Genomic DNA, 17,287 nt, shown 5'->3' with positions numbered 1-17,287 from the left:
GTAATAATCCCTTATAAATAATCCCCTGTAAATATTCCCATTTTTGTGTAAGGTCAAAGGTCGCACCCTAGTTAGGCCACGAGCAACACGTAGAACACCATAGGATCTTCTTTAGTTATTTCATTAGTATGTGTTCTAGTTAAGGATCTGTTTCCAATAGTTGAATCTGCGTTGTATTAATTAAATAAGAGTAGGCCCCAAAGTTTCTTTCAACATCAGTGCGAGTGGTCTTCTATCCCGCAAGCCGCCATAAGCCACATGGCAGAGTTGGAGAAGAAGGGAGGAGCGCCAGGAATGAGGCGTGGCCCACCAACGCACTATCAAGTGGCGGACCGGTGAGCCCTCACGACCAATCAGTGCCGAGGCAGCTCACCGATGGGCGTATCCAAAAAGGCAAGCGGCTTAATACCGCGATCGGCCAATATAAGCGGCCGCGTGGGACTACTTCGGGAGATGAGACGGCAGGACGGCAGACGCGGAAGACCCGAGAGTGGTGAAGGAGTCCCTGCTTGCCGTTGTCATGGACCATTGGAGGTGCACAACTGGCCGAAGGCTAAGGGTCAATTTATTACATATGCCACATCCCAGTCTTCCCCCCCCCCCTCCCCCCAATATAATTGTCCACTCACGTTAAACGCCACGCGAAACTGCGGCCGCTCGTTGCCACGGTACGAGTGAACACCCGGAGCATGGACCAGAGCGCGAGGTCGGAGCCGGACCTCACCGCCTACCATCGACGCCCTCCTACCACCTGCCTTCTCTTCCTTCCCAACACCACCACCCTTTCGTGTAAGTGTGTTTGTTCTGTCCTAGGAGTGATAATATAAGAGTGTATAAGGTTTCCCTATGTCCTTTTATTTCCTCTTTTGTATATTCTTGCCTTTCGTTTCCTCTTTCAGTGTTGTATAATAAATTCTGTGTTCCTTCTTATTCTTTGGGTTTTCCTCTCATCCGGTCGCTTTAGTCTTTTCCCTGATTGAATACCTGTGGCACGATTTGGCCAACGCTCAGGATCGCGTTAGTTTTATTCCTAACGGCTCGGATTTCGGACTGCTAACCGCTCGGCAAACTCCATCTTGTCCGGGTCCGAGCTGGGAATTATATCCCTGCTTTGCGGAGAGGTTGGCAAAGGTATCTGGGAACCCGTTGACCAGTCACCCTGGTCAATCTCAACCCCGCAAAGGAGCGTGTAATTTCCAGGAACGGAGACGGCCAGCTTAAAGGACAAGGGGACTAACCCCCCGCCCCCCCCCACCCCCCCCCCCCCTTGGTAACGGGAGTGCCGTACTCCGAATCCGCAACAATATATATATATATATATATATATATAATTATAAATATATATATATATATATATATATATATATATATATATATATATATACATACAGTCGTGGCTAAAAATATTGGCACCCTTGTACTTTTTTCAAAGAATTCACCATTTCTTCCAGAAAATTGTTGAAATAAAAATATATTTTGGTATCCACATATGTATTTCTTTAGTTTGCAGTCGATCAAAACAAAAAAGATGTTGAATTACTAAATCTTAGCTTATTCCACACAGAAATCCTAAAATGGCCCGGACAATATTATTGGTACCTTTTAGAAGTTGTTAGAAATAATTACATTTCAAGCAGGTGGTTCTCCTTTACTTTGGAATTGAACTCACCTGTGGTGAGTTGCAGGTGCCTGAAATATAAAAATCACTCATTCAACCAGTTTAAATAGAGAAAAGGAGTCATTCTGCTGTTTTGTGTTACTGTGTACTGCAATGAGCATGGAGAAAAGAAAGAAAACCAGAGAATTGTCTCAGGAGGTCAGACACAAGATTGTAGCCAAGCATGGACAATCTCAAGGCTACAAGTCCATTTCCAGAGACCTTGATGTTCTTGTATCCACCGTACACAGTCATCAGGAAGTTTAAGGCCCATGGCACTGTAGCCAACCTCCCTGGATGTGGCCGCAAGAGAAAACTTGATCGTAGATTGCTCTTAATTTAATTTCTTTTATGTCTCACTTAATTTAAGACTTGATTAATTTTTTTTTTTAAAGTTACAGATTCGAATGAAACGGTGGTTGTTTAGGTATTATATTAGCCAATTCATTAATTATTTAATTATTTTATGATAATTATTTATTTATTTTCATTAGTAATCAATAATTTATTTTCTTTCTCATATGGGCAATATCTCAGGCACCTTTTGAGCTCGGAAGCTGATATTTGGACATGACAGTGACCAAGTGATGTGGCTATAAAGGATATTTTTGATTTATTGATTAATCAATTAATCGATTAATTATTTATTGATTCATCAATTAATTATTTCATTTTTTCGATTAATGACTTATTTAATTAATTTTCAAAAAGTTATAGCTTCAGATGAAGCACTGGTGGTTTAGGTGTGCTATTAGCCAATTGATTAAGTACATATTGTATGATCATTTTTTTGTTGATTTAACTATGCATTTCATCAATCAGTTATTGTACACCTCTCCCTTCCAATACAGTCTTTGTGAGCTGCACTGCGGTCTTGCCGGAAGCCGAAGGCACCCCGGCAATGGCAGGCTGGAGGATAATTATTTATTTGGCATGGGGGCGGTGTACTTTGAATGTATCTGCACTTGTTTTCTCCTTCCTCCATTCTCTTCCCAACTTTTTCTCTTGCCAATCCATTTCCTCTAAATTTGTATACATTTTCCTTTCCTTCAGGGGTGCCGAATTGAGTCTGCTTCATGGATGCAGTTTGTCGAGGAGTGCGGAGCGCTCTAACAGCCTCGATTTGCCAGGCCAATTGCCACTCCGCTCTTCTCCAACCCCGACCATAGCCACTTCATGGGATACGCATGAAAGTAGCAGCTCTTCCCATCTTGATGATGGCTCCTCTCATACTAGTGGCTCAAGCCTTGAACACAGAGGTTCACAGAGGTCAAATGTACCAGCCACCTACCATACTCTGGCATGTGATCATTCGCGAGACAAAGTACGCCGTAGAATTGAACGCAATGCAGCAGCTTTTCTTTCTGGAGGCTCAGCAGGCGGCAGGACAACTACAGTGGGAAGCATGCCAAACCTGGCTTGTGATACCTTTGAGATGAACGACGGTTCTCGAGCTCAACCTCCACTGCAGCAGCATGGGTATGCTATGCATTATTCTTTACTCCAGCGTCAGCCATTTTTACATTATGGCAACCTTTGATATACTTTTCTTCAGAATACACTATGTTAAAGTTTTATTTAAGTCTGCAATCCTCTATACAGATATCTTGGGGCACATTTCTGCAACTAGTTTAAGCAACATTGTAGTTTCTCAGAAAAAAAGACATAGAGTCAACAAAGAGCACACAGATTTCTTGCAGTCTGTGTGAGACAGCACCTGAGCAGAGAGGGGTAGAAGAGACAACTGGAAAAGAAGTGGTGGGCTTGTGGAGGGACAATAAGGGTATAAAAGATCATGAGTATGCTTGGGGGGTGACCCAAAGGGGGAGGTAAACAGACAAAATGTGATTGAACAAGTAGAGGAAGTTGGTTTCACATGCAAGAGAAAACATCAGCAAATGAGAACGGCACCCGGTAGAGCGCATACCTCTGCTAGGCTGAACAGTTTATGTTTTGAATCCCACTGATGGGCCAGATCTGCATCCGGACCTTAACCAAAATCTATTTTTGCTTGTTCTTGTCACCTAACCAACTCATCCACTAGGTTTTGTCCTAATTCGTCCATAACATTTTGAGATATCATGTTATATATGCTTTTTAGACCCATCTCTCAATGGTGAAGAATGCCTTTTACAATTCTTGGATCCAAGTCCGGATCCAGCTCTTTGCCAAATCTAATCAATTTGTCTTTGTCACACACCCAACCTACCCACCAAATTTCGTCCAAATCCATGCATAACTTTTTGAGATATCCTGCTCACATGGAGACAGCCAAACAAACAGGCAGACAAGGGTGAAAACAGAATCTCCATCCACCTTTGATTGTGGATGTAATGAGTGGAGGTGAGCAGTTAGCTTGAATTTAGAGAATTTCACCAGAAGTGGGTTAGTGGCAGACCATGTACATCCAGGACAAATCTGAGGTGTGGGGTGACTGAGCACAGAAAGGGAAGCGGTCAGTATAAGTAAACGTTTCTGTAACACTTGGAAGTCCGTTGGTCACGGATTGAGCATTCCCTGAGGTTGTCTGTTCGGTAAGGTGTGCTGAAAATATAAAAGGGAGTTTTGTTTGAGTGAAGGATATAGAGGTCAAGTTTTATCAAAAGTAGCAAGAAAAAATAAATTGCTTGAAAAAGGTTTGTGATGTAAAGGCAGGAATGTCATTACAAACATTGATGCTATGAATCGACAACCATTTTCGGGGTTTTTTTATTTTTTAAATTTTAGTGCAAATTAATTTAGATGTAAATGAATAGCAGGCATTAACGTTTGAAACTTTCTACGTTATTTATTGCACACTTCTCACAAACATTTATGTGCTCGACAATGCAAAGGTTTGCATATCAAGCACAAATAAGTGGGGGAAATGCTTTTTTTCTTGCATTTTTGGGACAAATGATGGAAATGGAACGAACTATTGTCATTTTAGGTCAACTCATCTTGATTCTTGGAGAGATTAACTTATAAAATAGATCTTGATGTCTGTCCGTCCATCCATCCGTCCGTCCGGTCATCCGTCTGTCCGTTAACTTTTTGCTATTTTTACTATTCCTCCATTATTACCCAGCTGATTGTTATGAAATATGACACATGAATAGGGGGAACCCCAAACTTCGAATCCCTACTCATCCCTTGTTATCAACCGATTGCTCTGAAACCCGATACAGCCCTTCTACTCGATGGCCCGCACAACCACTCATGTTTCGATCTTCCCTTTTCACATAATGGGGGCTCCTAGGAGGGGTGGGGGGCGTGAAACTGAAGCCCTGAAACGAAGGGCTTCAGCCCTGAAAGCCCTGAAACTTCGGATCCCGAGTTGTCCCTTATTTACCAGTGGATTGCTCTGAAACCCAATGCGGCCCTTTTACCCAATGGTCCACAGGATTGCCCGGTCTTACATTTTTCGATTTCATATCAGAGGGGCTTCTAGTGGGGTCCTCCCAAATCAGCAGAGATCTGAACTACAGCCTCAAGAGATGACCATCACTCGGGGCTATTTATTGTCTTTGTATGAGTAAAATGACATCATTTAACTTTCATGACACAGGAATTTGAGTCCTTTAATCCAACACAATTATAATGTCTCTGTGCAGTACAAATGCGAAGCCTGGTCTTGGGTTTCTGGATATATATATATATATATATATATATATATTGTTACGGACCGCGGATAAGATGTTAATTTGCCGAGCGGATGGCGCCGCGGCCCGAACTGTTTTTACAATGACTAGACCCGATCCCTTAAACGTGGGCCAAATCGTGCCACAGATATTCAATGGGGAAAAGACAAAGGCGACACGGATGTGAAGAAGAGGAAGACAGAAGTAGGGAATACGAATATAATTTATTTGCTATTTACAACCAAAAGTAACCAAGGAGAAGGAAGGATAATAAAATAATTTACAGAAGAAATCAAGGAGACACAGTGAAAATTGCTAGCTTATCTAAACAGGCTTAACTTATACCCTGGACAGAACAAACAAAGACGGACTCACACGGGGAATTGCAGAGTGGATTGGCTGGAAGAGGAGGTGGGTGGCTGGAGGGGGAGGAAGGCACGGAGCTGGCTGGAGCTTGATCCCGCACGGGACGTCGGGCTGGACCTCGACGGCCGCCGATGCCACCGATCCTGTCGTGTGCGCGGGGTAACGGGTCGGAGCTGCTTGGTGGAGCCAACGCTGCTGGTGGGGGGTCTGGCGTGACGGGTCCTTTCTCCCTCTCTCACAAACTCGCAGGACTCTCTTTTTGCTTGTCAGTGATCTGATCTCCTCCCTCCTCAACTCTTCTGGGGGCATCTTCCTCAGGTTATATAAGCCCCACCCTTGACCCTTTTGCGAACCTCCCCCAAACGTTCTCTCTCCGCCCTCTAAAGCCAACCCCTCGTTCTGGGTTGGTCGGCAAGGGCTGGTTCACTCCTCCCCTCTATGATGAGGTGGAGACACGCCCTTCTTCCCCGACCTTACCTCGTGGCCAATGGTGGTTTTGGGGCGATTCGAGCTAGCCCCAGCCAAAGGGCAGCAATGGCGAATGAAGAAAACCGCCCAAATGCAGTTGGCAATTGCAGCAAACCTGGCACTTTGAAGATGCCATGTCGGAGGGATCTACTTTATTTAATGCAGTGCAATGGAGTGTCAAATTAATGGAAGACAAATCCTTAGCCTAATACACAGAATAAGGAAATAACTGTCAACAAGGGGGGAAGTCTATGATTGGCTAACGTGAGTGCTTATGAACTAATTACGGGACGCACTTTGACCTTTATACATAACTGGAGCAAGGAGGGCGATATTTTTACAACAATTTACACAACAAAAAAAACACCATTCTCATATCCACAACACTGCACCCTCCTCCTCTTAGACACGTCCCGGGCCTCTTACCTTGACTTTTAGTGTGGCACGTAGGTGTAGTTCCCTCTACATTTAACCTGACCCTGAGTGTGACAGTTTTAAAACATAAATAAATATGTCCCGCTGCTCCATTGCACCCTACCTAACAGACTCACGCCCACAGCTAACCGAATTGCGGAATTGTCTTCAAACTATACATTTACGGTGGGGGCGCATTATTTACAATGACTCTGCTTTTATTTACAATACTAACCCAGGACCTGTGATCGTTCTTTTGGGGGGGGGGGGGGGAGACAGTCTGCCCTGCATCGATGCACCATGAAAGCACCCAAACACGCACCAATACACCCTCAAGCACCAATCGGTGCACAGTCACTACAGTTCAATAAAAATAAAAACAACAAACCCTTGGTGGTGTCTTGCTCTTCGGCTCCCTCTGCTGGCTATTGCTATTTTCCTGATGTTGTCATCTTCTTTGCTGGCGGCCTATTTGCAATAAAAGTGCACAAACGTGTCCATCTTTATTTATTTATGGCCCACAGGGCCGACTATTGTGTGGTTCACCTGTGGGGCATAGGTGCCCTGTGACCAAGGTCCGCCAGCAAGATCTCAGGCCTTCATGGCCGGTTCCAGCAGAGGGGCCATGCCCCAACCCATGGGGTCCATAAGTGGTGCTCAGCCACAGACATGTGGTCCAAAGGTGGTGCATCGATGCAGACAGCTGTGGTTGCGAGAAGTTCGGGCGCCCAATGGCGGACTCTCGCATGCTCCCCTCGGTGCCCAGTGGCGCACAGTCCTCATGTGGGAGACGAGGGGGGAAAAGACAGATGAGCGAGGGGTAAGGTCTCAAGGGTACACATCAATACAGGCAATGCAAGGCAAGGTGCGTATGGAGACGGAGCGGAGAAAAGCTCGTCCCTACCGTACGTCACCCCCCCTGTCACCTACTCTACCCTTGCCCTTACCCCATATTTACAACAATCTACACATTTACAAATTCGTCACTACTGTCACGTCTCCCCCATATTTCCCCGATACCAAATTCGTCTCCACAATCCCTCTAACCAAAATTTGCCATCACCCAATTCATCATCAATCCTCATAAGGAGGAAGAGATGGAACAACAGCACAATGTCACACCCACGTCATGATGCATCTCACAATCCAAAACATTTGCACAATAAAATAATAAAAACATGGCATGGTGTGGAGTCCTGTCACCTCAGGTGAGTGGATGCAGATGGTGCGAGGAGATTCTTAATCCTAACTATCTTCTAAATGACATTAACACACTTTACACTACCCGGGGTCTTTCCCTGCCAATCCATTGGCCAACTTACACTATGGGTTCTAAAAACCAATTCCCATTGACCAAACTGTGGTGCTTCTCAATTTGGGGTCTCACTCCCCCGATTCATCTCCCGGTGCCCTTGCACAATTTCCGGGCTGAGTCGTGTAGCTCTCCCAGCAGGTCTACCCACCTGCACACCTCCACCACTGTAGTTGCCACCCGAGCTTACCTAGCTCCTCACCCTAACCTATCTAATTGGGGAAGGCCCCTCCTGGCTCTGTCACCCCTCGGTGCCCTCTGGCACTGGGCTACCCGTGTCCGTCCTCCGGATCCTCGGGCCCCATCCACAACAACTACCGGCTCCCAGAGCCCACCTGCGGCCTCACCTGGCCGACATCCTCACAGTGGTGGAGTGCCCAACCAACTATACACACTAACAGGCTACATGCCCAGCCATTTCCACAACACTAATGCACCCATCCACTACACTCCTGTGCAACTACCCGCACCACAGATGCCAATATCCAACCACAATTTACCTGTACCCTCTACCTAACACACTACCCTCCCCGGGTATTCGTGATGGGGGTCCATCCTTCCCCCATTCACACCTTTGCACCATCCACTCCACTCCACAGTTTCCACCATACTCACTCCACGACCATCCATTCCAATACTCCATATACTCCAGACCATTTATTCCATACACCTGTTCTCCATTCACCTGTAGTTGCACACCTGTGCAATCACTCCTGGTGCCACCTGCACCCTCCTTCCTTCCTGGACCATTTGGTCAGCACAACTCACATCACTATCACTCACTCAAACACTGCTCCATACACCTGTTCAGTTGCACACCTGTGCAATCTCACCTTTTAACCATACACACGGCATCATCTGCACTACCTGTTGCCCTGCTAACTTAGTGCTCCCCGTCTTCCCTTTAAACTAAGCACATACCACGTCATTATCATCCACACTAATCTACCTGCGTCCCCACTACAGGTATTATTGTCACTACCTAACCTTAACGTTACCTAAGGTCAATCTCTAGGTCCCTACACACTATATCCTAACCCTCCCGGGCTAGTTTTCACTGCCATAAACCCCATAAATCTATTGCGGCTTTGCCCCCTTTGTGAGAGATGGCAGAGTCGCCATCCCACCACATCGGGTATCTCTCACTACCAATTTTGCACACCAAATTCCAGCCAATTAAAAATTTGCCAATCACTACCAATCATCTGCCAATCATCACTCTGCCAATCCTTTGTCAATCATCAAATTTTGCTTTTTTCTAATTCCGGGTCCAAAACACTATCCTCATCATCACAGTCTACTCACTTGAGCCTCTCGGTGCGCCAATTCATTTCCAAAGCCCGGCTTCGCACAGCCGAGCAATGAATGCGGGTTGTTTGGTGCCGGCGGCTGGATCCGTCCGGCACTCGGTGCAGGGAAGGAGGTTTACCCGGGCCGAGATCCCACGCACCACCTCGGCACGGAGCCGTCCAATGGCCCGATCTCGACCTGCCGGAACGCCTCAACAAAAAGGGGTCGCCATGACGACCCTTTCTACCGGGCCGCCCGCTCCGCCTAGCGGAGCACGGACGCGGCCGGTCAGAGCGAGGCCCGGCGTGGATCTCGCACGGCGGTTCTTTCGAAACCGCCGCGGGTCCCCGCAGCACACCTAGCTGCCCGGCACGCACCGAGGGCCCGATTCGGCTATAAGTCGCTCTAACCGCTAACCCGGTTAGCGTCGATGCTCCATGCGCATGCTTACACCCCGCAGCCCGTTCCTTGCTCACACATCCAGCCGTTCCCATGCTCCTGGTCATTGCACCTTCCCTTACACACCCAGGTACACTCATGCCGCTTACAGACTTTGTCACACACCTGACCACCGCACACCTTTGCACACACTCGTCGTTCGCACACCTCACCAACACACCTCTTCGCGCTCCCTCCTCGGTCACCTCTTCTGTGACAACCACAGGTGTGCTCTCACTTGCACACCCAACCACGTGCCCCACTACCAACTCCAGCGTGCATTCCCATACGCGCTCTACCATTCCAGGTGTGCATCCTTCCATTGCAGGTGTACATCCTCTCTCACCTGCCACAACCAACTCACGCTCCGTGTCACTCTCACTACTCTCACCTCCACACTCGGTCGTGCACTCACCCTTACTCTCGCCAGCGCACTCTTTCCTCATGCCCCCGTCCGTTACACACCTTTCTCGCGCATCCTCTTGCACACACTCTCCCGTTACACCCTCCGTAACACTCACCACAGGTGTGCACTCTCTCGTTACATCCTCTGTAACACTCCCCTCTACGCGCTTCCATGTGCTCCCTCGCACACGCGCTACGACCAACTCACTGTCGACAGCACACTCACTCCTCGGCGCGCACTTTTTTCTCACACACCCCATGGTCGGACATTCTCGCACACCTCCTCTTTCGCACTCCGTACCTGTCGCACACTTCACCAATGGCCTCTCATGAACACCCGGATCCAAACCAACCCCCAAGCCGATTGAAGCTCCCCTCACATCATATACATTTCCGAATATATCGCCACTCACCTTGGCACCTCGTCTCCGCACCTCCTTCGCCACCTGCAAACTCTTTATTTGGTTAGTGAGCACATATTCATGATTTGAACACAGACCTTGCACATACTCCATCACTTCCTCCCTTATCTCCTTTTTAGTTTCCGTCCGTCTCTTCTTAATTGCACTCACCCCCTCTTCCACTTCCTCTAACTTTTGCTTCACCTCTTTTATTTCCCGGTGCGTCTCCTCAATTTCGTCCTCTAACGCCACCTTGACCGTTTCTATGTGCGTCCTCACCTCCCGGTCCTTTTTCTCCATTGCCTCAGTCACCTCGTCCAACCTCATTGTCAGTCCCTCACGTACCATCTGACATTCCCTCTTCGTCGCTATCAAGTCATTTTTTAGTTCTTTTTGTGTCGCCTTTAACCCTCCTAGTACCGCAGTGTTCTTTTGTACCTGCTCCACTAACTCTTTTTGTCCCACCGTTAGCTGTTCCACCTCCTGCGTCAGGTCCTCTATGCCCCCTTGTAACTTTGCCATATTATTCCTCCCCTCTTTCTCCATACGCTTCTCACCTCGCTTTACCCTCCTCGCGTACCCCCGAGACCTGCTCGCTTACACCTCGTCTTATTTCCTCCTTAATTTCTCCCATCTCTTTAGTAGATGCCGCCCTCATGTGTTCTAATTCATCCCTCTGAGCATCCAATTTACCTTCTAACCCGACTTTCACCTCCTCTATCTGGTTCCCCATCCGTTTGATTTCCCGGGCGGATTGCTCCCCTACTTCCCGCAATTTGTCGTCCATTGTATTTTCCAACCCCATTAACCCATTCTTCATTCCTTCCATCTGGTTCTCCTGGGCAGCCATTCTATTTTCCAACCCCGTTAACCCATTCTTCACCTCTTTTATCCCGTTGTCTAACCCTTCAAATTTATTGTCCAACCCCTTTAAATTATTGTCTAACCCCTTTAAATTATTGTCTATCCCCTCAAATTTACCCTCAAATTTATTTCCCATATTGTTTAACCCATCTCTTAATTGCTCACTAGTACCCCTCGCTTCGTCCGTCATTGCCCCAATTTGGTCTCCCAGCCCCCTGTTCTCTTCCATGAGGGCCCGCATTTGCAGCATGAATAGGCCCCAGTCCATTTGCGGCGCTGCTACGGTCACGGGCGCCGCTAAATTTGGTGCCGCTACACCCACGTGCGCGAGGGCGCCATTTTGTGCACCTGACACCTCCTCAACCACCTCCTCATTGTTCTCCTCCATTTCCTCCCTCTGGTCCTGGGTTACCCCTAACCCCTCTTCTAGTTCCCCCACCTGCATCCGATCACCTTGACCAGCCATGGCACGATTTTCAAATTTACGATGTTAAATAAAACTAACTTTTTGGCCCACTCGTAATTTGAGCGCACTCAGCGCTTCAGGTCCATATCTCACTCCCTGGCACCAATTGTTACGGCCAACAGTACAATTGGTGTCCAAAATTTGGGCTAAATAAATTTAGTCCCAGGTTCGAATCCCACTCCTGACACCAATTGTTACGGACCGCGGATAAGATGTTAATTTGCCGAGCGGATGGCGCCGCGGCCCGAACTGTTTTTACAATGACTAGACCCGATCCCTTAAATGTGGGCCAAATCGTGCCACAGATATTCAATGGGGAAAAGACAAAGGCGACACGGATGTGAAGAAGAGGAAGACAGAAGTAGGGAATACGAATATAATTTATTTGCTATTTACAACCAAAAGTAACCAAGGAGAAGGAAGGATAATAAAATAATTTACAGAAGAAATCAAGGAGACACAGTGAAAATTGCTAGCTTATCTAAACAGGCTTAACTTATACCCTGGACAGAACAAACAAAGACGGACTCACACGGGGAATTGCAGAGTGGATTGGCTGGAAGAGGAGGTGGGTGGCTGGAGGGGGAGGAAGGCACGGAGCTGGCTGGAGCTTGATCCCGCACGGGACGTCGGGCTGGACCTCGACGGCCGCCGATGCCACTGATCCTGTCGTGTGCGCGGGGTAACGGGTCGGAGCTGCTTGGTGGAGCCAACGCTGCTGGTGGGGGGTCTGGCTTGACGGGTCCTCTCTCCCTCTCTCACAAACTCGCAGGACTCTCTTTTTGCTTGTCGGTGATCTGATCTCCTCCGTCCTCAACTCTTCTGGGGGCGTCTTCCTCGGGTTATATAAGCCCCACCCTTGACCCTTTTGCGAACCTCCCCCAAACGTTCTCTCTCCGCCCTCTAAAGCCAACCCCTCGTTCTGGGTTGGTCGGCAAGGGCTGGTTCACTCCTCCCCTCTATGACGAGGTGGAGACACGCCCTTCTTCCCCGACCTTACCTTGTGGCCAATGGTGGTTTTGGGGCGATTCGAGCTAGCCCCAGCCAAAGGGCAGCAATGGCGAATGAAGAAAACCACCCAAATGCAGTTGGCAATTGCAGCAAACCTGGCAAACCTGGCACTTTGAGGATGCCATGTCGGAGGGATCTACTTTATTTAATGCAGTGCAATGGAGTGTCAAATTAATGGAAGACAAATCCTTAGCCTAATACACAGAATAAGGAAATAACTGTCAACAAGGGGGGAAATCTATGATTGGCTAACGTGAGTGCTTATGAACTAATTACGGGATGCACTTTGACCTTTATACATAACCTGGACTGCGCATGCGCAAGATTGGAGGTCTCGTCTCTTCAAAGCTGTCCATGCACGCTCGCTTTCGAAGTTAAGTAACTTTTCACAATTGTGTTTTTGTCGAAACTGGTCTTGTATGTACCTATTGGGGTGTCTTTAATAGTATTCTTGGCGTTGGTTTTTTGTACCTGTGTACAGAATCGTCGGTCTTTCACATCGTGTATTCTGAGGCCTAAGTGTAGTACTAGGCTACTGTGTCCAACCTTGGCTTTAGGCTTTGTTTTTGTCTCAGCGGTTCTCCGATCACGCTGAAAAAATTTTCCGATCTCTGTTTTCACGGTCTTTTCATCCCATACTTCCTTGTTTTAAAATCTCAAAAAAAACAAAAAAAAACCCAAAAACATTTCCTTCCGTTTTTATTCGTTTATTCGTTCTTAGTTGTTCGTTCGTTCATTCTTCGACCACGCTGTTTGTGATCACGTTGTTAAAAAATGTCTCATCTGAACCCTGAAGACCTATATTCTGTCATATTCTATAACACCTTTTTCTTCTTCTTCTATAAAAGGATGCTTTCGACTTGCTCACCAAATCCATTCATTCCAAAAAAAAATTCCATCTCTTATAGTGCATCTTTCATTCATTCCCTAAACTCTCCAGCACTCCATCCTCCCTCCAGCGTCCTCAAACGTATTTTTGACTCGAATGTCTCAAGAAACTCGTTTTGCAATAAATGTTCGTTTCCCATTAATCGTACATTTTCCAAAATCCCATCACCCCAAAATCCCATTTCCCATCACCCCTCCCCTCTAAATCTACCCCCTTGCCCATCCCCTCCAAATCATCCCCATCACCCATCTCTTTCAAATCTTCCCCCTTGCCCCTCCCCTCCAAATCTTCCCAATCACCCATTCCTTTCAAATCTCCCCCCACACCCCTCCCCTCCGAGACTCTCCCTCACTCCTCCCCTCCTAGACTCCCCTCTCACCCCTCCCCCTCAAAGCGTCCTCCCCGCTTCTTCCCCCTTCCAACTTTCACCTTCATCTCCCTCAACCTTCTGCCTCGCTCTTCCCCCTCGTCAAATAACACCTCACTGCGCCTCTCCCAATCACCATCAAACCTTTTGTCTGCCCCATCCTTCCCTTTCTCCGAGCTATTCTGTAATCTCTGACACACCTTCAACAGCTCTCCCTACCTCTTCCTCCTCTTCCACATCTTACCCTACCGCTCCCCCCCCCCTGTTCTGTATCCGATGCTCCCCCTTCCTCTTCCTTAACAGTATGGACCTCAAACATCCGGGGCCTTCGCTCAAACATGTCTGATCTCTCCATACAGGTTGCTTCTGACAAACCAGACGTGATCTGCTTAACAGAAACTTTCCTCCTTCACGATGTCTCTGATTCCTTGGTATCTCTCCCAGGTTACTCCCTACTCCGGTATGATAGACCTGAGCCTCGTCCTGGAGGTGGGGTTGCTATCTTTATAAAAAACTCTCTTCCTCACTCGCCCTGCACTGCCCTCTCTCCACCTCACCCCCAGGAATACCTTTGGCTACGGCTTCCCCTTCGCTCCCACCTTTTGTTCATATGTGTGTTGTACCGTCCACCAAACAGTGATGACTCCATCTACATCTCGCTGTCTGAGAATATGGACCAACTTCTATCTACCCATCCCAACTCTCTCTTCCTCATATGTGGTGATTTCAACTGTCACCATGCCAGTTGGCTGGGTGTGGGTACCTCTCTCACCAGCCATGGCTCTTCAGCAAAGGACTTCTGTGACTCACTGGGACTGACACAAACTGTCAATTTCCCGACCCGGATTTCAGTCAACGGAGCATCTTCTCTTCTGGACTTGGTTATGACTAACTTCCCTGAAAATGTCTGCTGCTCTTCTTCTGCTCCAATCGGTTCTTCTGATCATGTGCTTGTTAAAGTGGACATCTCTCTGACCATTCTCAGAGAGCCTCCTCAGCGTCGACGAGTCTGGCATTTCACTCAGGCCAACTGGCATGGTCTTCAAGCAGCCATCAATCATCTGGACTGGTCTCCCATCTCTACTGCCTCTGACATAAATTCTTCCTGGGAATTCTTCCAAAGCAAACTGCTCTCTCTCATGCACAGATTTATCCCATCTCGTCTTCTGTTGTCATACCCTTCCTCCCGTCCATGGTACACGGAATCTTGTGGCGAGGCTATTGCCCAGAAACAACTTGCTTTCGTCTCCTGGAAAGCAAATCCAACGGAAGGAAATCTCATTTCCTTTCACAAAGCCCGAAACAAGTGTGTGTCCACGCTCAGGAGAGCCAGGAAACAATATCTCTCCGTTCTCAGGACCGAACTCTCTTATCTGTCTCCCTCTTCCAAATCCTGGTGGCATCTGGTCAAATCTGTTTCTGGTGTTTGTTCCCCCTCCATCCCCTCCCTCACCTCAAATGGCCACACGGCTGACTCCGCACGCGAAAAAGCTGAATGCCTCAACTCTGTGTTTGCCTCTAAATCTTGTGTCCCAAACCCATCCCTCTCTGTACCCACCATACCCAGTCGTACCCTGCTGCTCCTGGACTCCGTGTCCTTTCCTCCTGACAAGGTGGAAAAGTTTCTGTCAACCCTCGACTCTGATTCTGCAACTGGACCCGACGGCATCAGCCCACGGGTCCTAAAATCCTGTTCTTCCGCTCTTTCACTCCCTCTCTCTGTTCTCTTCACCCTCTCTTTTGCTCAAGGTCATCTTCCATCTGCTTGGAAATCTGCCAACATCACCGCTTTGCACAAAAAAGGTGCAAAAACAGATCCCAGCAACTACAGACCAATCAGCCTTCTCCCAATTATCAGCAAAGTCATGGAATCCATCATTGCTTCAGATATGAAATCTTTCCTCTTCTCCAATGGCTTGATCTCTGATCATCAATTTGGTTTCAGACCTGGACACTCTACTCTGGACATGCTGCTTCTGCTTTCTCAACAATGGATGGAGGTCCTCAATGCCAAACAGGAAATTAGAGCAGTCTCCCTTGACATATCACGTGCCTTTGATACGGTCTGGCACCCCGCTCTGCTCACCAAACTCTCCTCTTTTGGTATCCATGGAAATCTCCACGCATGGCTGGCGGACTTCCTCTCTAGTCGTAGTCAACGTGTGGCCCTGAATGGGTTTCTCTCATCTCCTCTTCCTGTTCAGGCTGGAGTTCCACAAGGCAGTGTTCTAGGCCCTGTCCTTTTTCTGGTCTTCATCAATGATCTCTCTGACTCTCTTGAAAATCCTCTGTATCTCTTTGCTGATGACTCTACTCTCTGTCGCTCCATTCTTCATCCCTCAGATCGGCAGTCTGCTGCCTCCTCACTCTCTGCAGACCTGGACAAAATCACAGACTGGGCAAACAAGTGGAACATGTCTTTCAATCCTGACAAATCTCACACTCTTACGATGTCTCTCCGAAAAGACCGACTGGACAACCCTCCCATCCACTTTCTGAATAATCCTCTCCAAGAAGTTCTGTCACTCAAGCTTTTGGGTCTCACTATCTGCCATGATCTTTCCTGGGAAAACCACATTTCAAATCTGGCCTCCAAAGCCAGTCGCCGACTGGGCATCCTCCGTCGTGCGAAGTCCTTCCTTGGCACACCTGAGCTCCTCACCACATACAAGGCTTTCATCCGCAGCTCAATGGAATACTGCTCTCCCCTCTGGGCTGGTGCTCCTGCCTCACACCTAGCTCGTCTTCACGCTGTTGAAACCAAAGCATTCAGAATCATTGGAATCTCCCGCGATGAAGCTAATTCCAAGGGCCTCTCACTCACTCACCGCAGGCAGGTTGGTGGTCTTTCCATCTTCTACCGACTCCTCTCTGGCCTTGCCCCCCCAGCTCTCTCTGGGCTCTGTCCCGCAAATATTCCTACAGGTCGCACAAGATCTGCCTGCAACCCTCTTATGGTCAAACTGCCAAAATCAAGACTCTCTGCTCACCTTCACTCCTTCATTCCTCTTTTCTCCCGCCTCTGGAACAAACTCCCTCACTCTCTTCAATCCCACTCCACCCTCCAGGTCTTTAAAACAGCTGTTCACCACCATCTCTTATCTTCCCCCATCCAAAACCTTGATCTTTTCTACCCCCGCTAATTTCACCCCAATTCCACTTTTTTGAAATACCAACTTCTGTCCTGGAAGTCATTGGTGTCCTTGTGTTTTATACTTCTCCCTCCACCCCCCCCCCCCCCTTCCCATGCCTCCTCCCCCCAAGCCCTCTCCCTTCCACACATCTCCCTGCTCTCAAATGTTGTGTTTGTGTGCTTCAC

At 47.9% G+C, this 17,287-nt stretch overlaps 1 protein-coding gene across 2 annotated transcripts in view; it reads left to right on the top strand.

Annotated features, from left to right (window-relative positions):
• LOC137425928 (FERM domain-containing protein 4A-like) overlaps positions 1-17,287 on the top strand; it is a 296,129-nt gene that overhangs the window by 257,361 nt on the left and 21,481 nt on the right. For both annotated transcript variants that reach the window (XM_068114650.2, XM_078776193.1), the window contains exon 20: positions 2,711-3,136. In XM_068114650.2, coding sequence (XP_067970751.2) covers positions 2,711-3,136 — 426 coding nt within the window. The remainder of the gene's footprint in view (positions 1-2,710; positions 3,137-17,287) is intronic.

The sequence above is a fragment of the Myxine glutinosa genome, chromosome 4 (assembly GCF_964187855.1).
Source record: "Myxine glutinosa chromosome 4, kmMyxGlut1.1, whole genome shotgun sequence".
In the NCBI taxonomy this organism is placed as follows: domain Eukaryota; kingdom Metazoa; phylum Chordata; class Myxini; order Myxiniformes; family Myxinidae; genus Myxine; species Myxine glutinosa.
This window is presented reverse-complemented; position numbering and strand designations above follow the sequence as displayed.